Here is a 5,795-nt window from a genome sequence, read left to right on the forward strand (position 1 = left end):
AATTAAATTCTCAAATTAATTGTTTTTCCAATAAAATACGAAAAAGATGGAATGCTAATCTCACCTACCAACAAATCCATCACTCCGTGCGACTGCTACTGTGGGGCCCATCATCACCCAGGCTTGACTTCACGTAAAATTCTACCAACAATAAGGGCATTTTAGTAATTTACCATTGACAAAAAACCGGGTAATTTCCGGGTGAAAAGAGGACACTCGGCCTCCGTCTCAATTTGTGTATGTGAATCCTTCAGCCTCCGTGCTGTTTGAGTCCCAGAGTCGTGACTGATCGGATTCTTCTTCGATCCGATCAACTGAAAATCTTTGGAACTCGTAACCTGCATTCTCGATCGATTGATTGTTTTTACTTGTTTTCGTCACATACACCAATTTTGATCGATTTGTTTCTGTTTTGATTCTGAATATCTATCTCTGATCAACTTTCCGGCGTAGAATCCTATTGTTTCGAGTCTAATTAGTAGCGATATTTGTTGAGAAGAATCAGGGATTCTAGGTTTGATTAAAAACCCTAATTTTAATGGCTTCAATAAACCTTCAGTCCAGAGACGGCGGCGGCGACGATAGTTCTAGGTCGCCGATACGTTCGCGAGGGGTTTCTTCACCCTGGAGTAAGATCGTACGAGGAGACAGTGGGGAATTGCCTCTACCGGTAGTTTCTGTTACTCCTCCGGCGGTATCGCCGTCGTTATCCATTCAGGAGCATATCGCTAACCCTTCCTCTGATTGTTCGCCGCCTAAGGCTGTGGCGGATTCGGCGAGCTCTCCGGATGATTCTGGCACCGAATGTCAGTCTGAGGGTTCTGGTAGCGGTGGCGGCGGCAGTAATGCGGTTAAGAAGCCGGTATGGAGTAAACCATCAAACGGTGTCGTTGAGGTCGTCAGTCCAGTTATGGGTGCAGTTTCCTGGCCTGCTCTAGGAGAGTCTACTAAGCCTTCCCCTAAATCGTCTTCATCGGAGTCCTTACAATCTCTTTCAGATGGGTCGTTGGTGCCTGCTATACAGGTAATGGTACTATTATCCTGTTTAGTTTTCACAATCATCGCTTAATCTTACAGATATCACAATCATGCAATTGTAGAGTAGTTCAATCTGTATTTTAACCTTACATCTAACATGTTACTATGTTTGTTATATCACAGGTGACTGGAAATCCACCCCCTTCATCACATAAACTAGCACTTCCTAATCATGTGAATCCCACTTCAACTCCAAACAATGTAGCACCTTCTGGACAGAGGTCCCTGAGGAGAGGTGGAGGGAATTCGGGTGGATATATATCATCAAATGGAGGGTTTTCTCAGCGTTCACCAGCAATCCAGGATCCTAAAGTTGAAGCTCCTCGTAATACTACAACTGGAAAACCTGCAAATGTTTCAATGGATTCTTATCCAAAGGACCAGAGAGGAAGCTTCGGATCACAACCAAACAGTGGTAATAATACTAATACTAATACTAATGATCATCACCATCAAAGGAACTCTTATAGAAGAGGCAATGGTGGACAACATCCACGTGGCAATCAGGAATGGAACCAACATAGAAGCTTCAACAACATGCAACCTCAGAGGGGTGGTTTCCGCAGGGGTTTTGTAAGACCCTCTGTACATTCTTCAACTCCATTTATCCCTCCACAAATGCACGTTCAAGTTCGCCCTTTTGGCAACAATTTCATGTACCCTGGTAAGGTTTCTTTTGCTACAACTTTCTCCTTTTCTTTTTTTTTTTTTTTTTTTTTTTTTTTCTTTCATTTGGCATAATTCTTCATCTGTAGTGGCAGATATGGGGGCTGCTGCTATGTTCTATGTTCAAGGTCCAACTCCACCAGATCCTCTCAGGTCTATACCACTGGTTTCACCAATGCAACCTCCAATCTACTTCCCTGTTCCTGATCCAGATTTGCATAAAAAGATAGAGAAACAAATCGAATACTATTTCAGGTTCTTCATTAAACGTTTCTTTTGTTAGAAAAATTGATCTGGTTTCAAAGAGTTAACATACAGTGTTCTTTCTCTTTGTTTTAGTAATGAGAATTTGGTTAGAGATATATACTTGAGACAAAAGATGGATGATCAAGGCTGGGTTCCTGTTAATATAATAGCAAGCTTCAAGAAAGTAAGTATTCTGGAATATTATAAGAAGATATTAATTTTTCTAAAACTTTTTATACAAATAGAAAATGATAATTTTTCTTTTATTGTATAGGTTTCGATTTTGACTGACAATGTTCAGCTAATTCTTGATGTAATGCGGACATCAAAAGCTGTGGAAGTCCAGGTGTGTAGTCACTACTCAGTAGTGTATTTATTATCTATCATTCTTTATAAAATTTATTCTAATATTTTTTTTTTTAATTTTTTCAATCTGTTATATATAAATACGCAGGGTGAGAAGATGAGGAGGAGAAATGAGTGGATGAAATGGGTGCTTCCGAGCTCAATAAATCAAGATTCATTGGCATCACAGCTTCGGGGGATTGGATTGGATGACGTGGCAACAGCCAACCAGGTTCATATGGAAAACTTTTCTGGTCAACAAAGTCAACAACAAGGCACGGTGGCTTAAATTTAAATTGAACCTCATCAGGTATACCATACACACACATGAGACAGAATAAGCGAGTTGGAGAGATGGTAATTGGTAACTAAATCACACTTTTTTTTTTTTTGGTTCAAAAAAGAAAAAAAAAAAAAAGAGAAGACCTCAATGATGATGCGGGCTATCTTGGATTTCCATGGTAGATTGAAATGATGTTTTGAGAGGCCAACATTAAACACATGAAAAACATGAAAAAATAAAAAACCCAAAAAAAGGTAAAATAAAAAAGAAAAAAAAGTTGAATAAGACATAAAAAGATAAAAAAAAGGATAGATTTATGGTTGACTTTGGAGAATGATTTGTTGGATGTTATTATGACTTGTTTTTGTTTTTGGATCCATGAAAATTAGTACGATTTTTTTTTTTCTTTTTCTTGTGTTTGTTGTGGTTGTTTTTTTAGATGTTGGTTGGTGGTTTTCTTCTTCTTTAGGTAGTATGATTTTCGTGATCTCATGACCTCTTTGGCAAATATGGTAGTAGTCATATGTTGACGTATAATATCAAATATTAAGTAATGCAAAGACTAATTTTACGTTTTCAAAAGTTGAAGTTGATGTAGATGTCATGTCAAAGGAATTTGGAATAATTAGAATGTAAATTCTAGGAAAAATTGCATTTGGTCGACAAAATGAAAGGAATTGGTTTTAAAAAAAAAACAAAAATGTTATTACATTTCATTTTTAGTTTAGCCATGATTTATCAAATGAAAACAAATTATCATCATCTCTCTAACATCCCATCCCATACAACCAACCATACACACCCATCAATTTCAAATGATAAAGATGAGTGTGGCTTTGATTTATGTGTGTTTCCTTGAATGATGCATTTGTGTTTCTTCACTTGGATAACATAAAATTCATTGATAAAGTACAAGTGTTGCTATACTTATCAATCCTTGCCTTGAAAGTTGGTATGACATTGTTATACAAATTAGTAGTTTATTTATAACTACAAAGATCATGTTCCAAGAGATTTATGATTTGATCATTGGAGAGGATTTTTGCTGGAAGAACATAGTGAGTGTTCTATTTCTTTGTTTAGTCCGAAGGGAAAGTGGCATAAAAAACCAAAATATGTGGGGGCAATGGTAAAGGCAATTTGATATCCGTAAAGATGGACACTTCGGAGATAATGCGTTTTACATGCGACTTCAAAAGGACAGAAAGAAAGAGGTCTAAGTTGTAGCCGATGATGCATTTATTTGCTGCAAAGTTGCCGATTGAATATCAGATCATGAATTTAGGTACATTTAAATACACAACTCCGTCCGAATAAATTGAAACTTGAAAAAAATAGTAAAAGATTATGTGACACTAAATTTCAATAGGCAATAATATCATGGCACCCTTTAAGCTTATCAAGCTTATGTGTCATGTAATTATTGTTGTCACCAAACACCACCCTCAACTTATTTTTCTGTTAATGGCACTCTTGGACTCTCTCTCTCTCTCTCTCTCTCTCTCTCTCTCTCTCTCTCTCTCTCTCTCTCTCTCTCTCTCTCTCTCTCTCTCTCTCTCTCTCTCTCTCTCTCTCTCTCTCTCAATTGGTAGGCAATAAGTGAAATCACACCCTATTAAGGCAAAACTTGAAAAAAAATAGTAAAAGCTTATGTGACACAAAATTTCAATAGGCAATAATATCACCACACCCTTTAAGCTTATAATGCAAAAGTACGACTACCAGGAGATACGAAACATGGGGTTTTCAAGTTGTATTATATACATGGAGTTTTCAAGATGTATTATTTTCTATAATTTTAATATGAATGATTCTTAATTATGGGTAAGCAAAAAGTACCACTAATACATACCATTCATAATTGGAAAATCTATAGAAAAATCCAATTTTTTTAGGAAAATTGTTAATTAAGTTTCAATCTTTTTAACAGAAAAGTCCAAAAAAATCATATTCGTTCCAACAATTGTCTTGGAGTCCCTAAGTCACCATACAAGGAAATAACATAGCAACTTAACACATTTGAATGTCATAATGCAATAGAGATTATATTACTTCTTGAAAACGATTACTATGTTATTCAAGTTCACCATACAATATGCCTCTTATATCAGGCTACATCACATAATATTATCTATATGAGGCGTCTGCTTGATATCTTGTACTTCGGATAAGCAGCTCTCTATTCTTGATCTCTTGCAACGCCATCTGCTCTATGAAGGATCATATAGAATATTCTAGCTTTTGCGATGACACATTCGACCTTGCTGCTTCACTTTTCTTTGAGCAATCATTCCTGAGATGCCCTGTTTCTCCACATTTGTAACACACGCTTTGGGTGTAGTTACTAGCGTAGTGACCAATCTTCCCACAATTGAATCAAGTCACCTCATTGGTGCATCTCCCTAAGTGTTTCTTCCTGCACTTCTCACACCACTTTGCCTCATTGGTATCCCTAAACCTCTTGTCGTTGGGTCCGGACTATGAAAACCTACTCTTCTTATCTAACCTTGAAGATCCCTCAAACTTCATTTTCTCTTCAGTTTCAACTTTCTCTAGACTTCTCTCCCTTATCTGGTCTTTGCATTCCTAGCTGCCCAGGTGGCTGCTTTTAGAGTAGTTGTTAGTTTCACCGTTGAACAAAAATCCGCTGGTAGTGCCATAACAAACTTATTGGCTTTGGAAAGTTCGGGAGGAACTAGGTTAGGAACTAGCTTTATCTTCTCACCGAAAACTGCAACATACTCGCTGATACTCATATTTCTTTTCTTAAGATTCTGAAATTCATTATTGATCATCTTGTTCAAAGCAGTATTGCCTCTTTAACTCCTCAAGGAAGTTCTCCCAAGACATCTTCCTTGCTTCTCCTTTTGGCATGGAATCAGCCAATAATGTCCACGAGCTCAATACTCCAGTCTTTAGTTGTCTGACAACTAAGATGATCTCTTGTCAGTTGTTGTAGTCACAACTATCAAACACCATCTCCATCTCAGAGATCCACTCCCTAAGTTCTACTGGTGCTGGGCTACCATAAAGACTTGGTAGTTTGGATGCCATAAAGACTTTATACTTGCATCCATTCATATTGTTTCCCCTTTATAGGTTGTTTCTCCAAACTACTTGTGGCACAGCTTGACTAACAATACGGCTATAGTTTCTTTCCTCTGAATGTTCCTCGAGGCAGAAACTTGTCTTGAACGCGTTAGCCATATCCGTTAAC

At 37.3% G+C, this 5,795-nt stretch overlaps 1 protein-coding gene across 2 annotated transcripts; it reads left to right on the plus strand.

The window, feature by feature from the left end:
- Positions 1-213: 213 nt before the first annotated feature.
- LOC111915456 (la-related protein 1C) lies at positions 214-2,718 on the plus strand. 2 transcript variants are annotated; one of them, XM_023911115.3, is made up of 6 exons: positions 214-1,024; positions 1,162-1,702; positions 1,800-1,959; positions 2,044-2,134; positions 2,225-2,296; positions 2,405-2,718. In XM_023911115.3, exons 1-6 carry the CDS (start codon positions 539-541, stop codon positions 2,582-2,584), a joined length of 1,530 nt encoding a protein of 509 aa, XP_023766883.1. In that variant the 5' UTR covers positions 214-538; the 3' UTR covers positions 2,585-2,718. The 2 variants fall into 2 exon arrangements, with proteins under 2 accessions (XP_023766883.1, XP_023766882.1); XM_023911114.3 differs by having other exon boundaries at positions 215-1,024; positions 1,794-1,959.
- The last annotated feature ends 3,077 nt before the right edge of the window (positions 2,719-5,795 follow it).

This window comes from Lactuca sativa, chromosome 3 (assembly GCF_002870075.4).
Source record: "Lactuca sativa cultivar Salinas chromosome 3, Lsat_Salinas_v11, whole genome shotgun sequence".
Taxonomy (NCBI): domain Eukaryota; kingdom Viridiplantae; phylum Streptophyta; class Magnoliopsida; order Asterales; family Asteraceae; genus Lactuca; species Lactuca sativa.

Coding starts and splice junctions, on each gene's coding strand:
- LOC111915456 (XM_023911114.3), top strand. CDS start 539: ATGGCTTCAATAAACCTTCAGTCCAGAGACGGCGGCGGCGACGATAGT. Junction 2,135..2,224: donor TAATAGCAAGCTTCAAGAAA/GTAAGTATTCTG, acceptor TTTATTGTATAG/GTTTCGATTTTGACTGACAA. Junction 2,297..2,404: donor CAAAAGCTGTGGAAGTCCAG/GTGTGTAGTCAC, acceptor ATAAATACGCAG/GGTGAGAAGATGAGGAGGAG.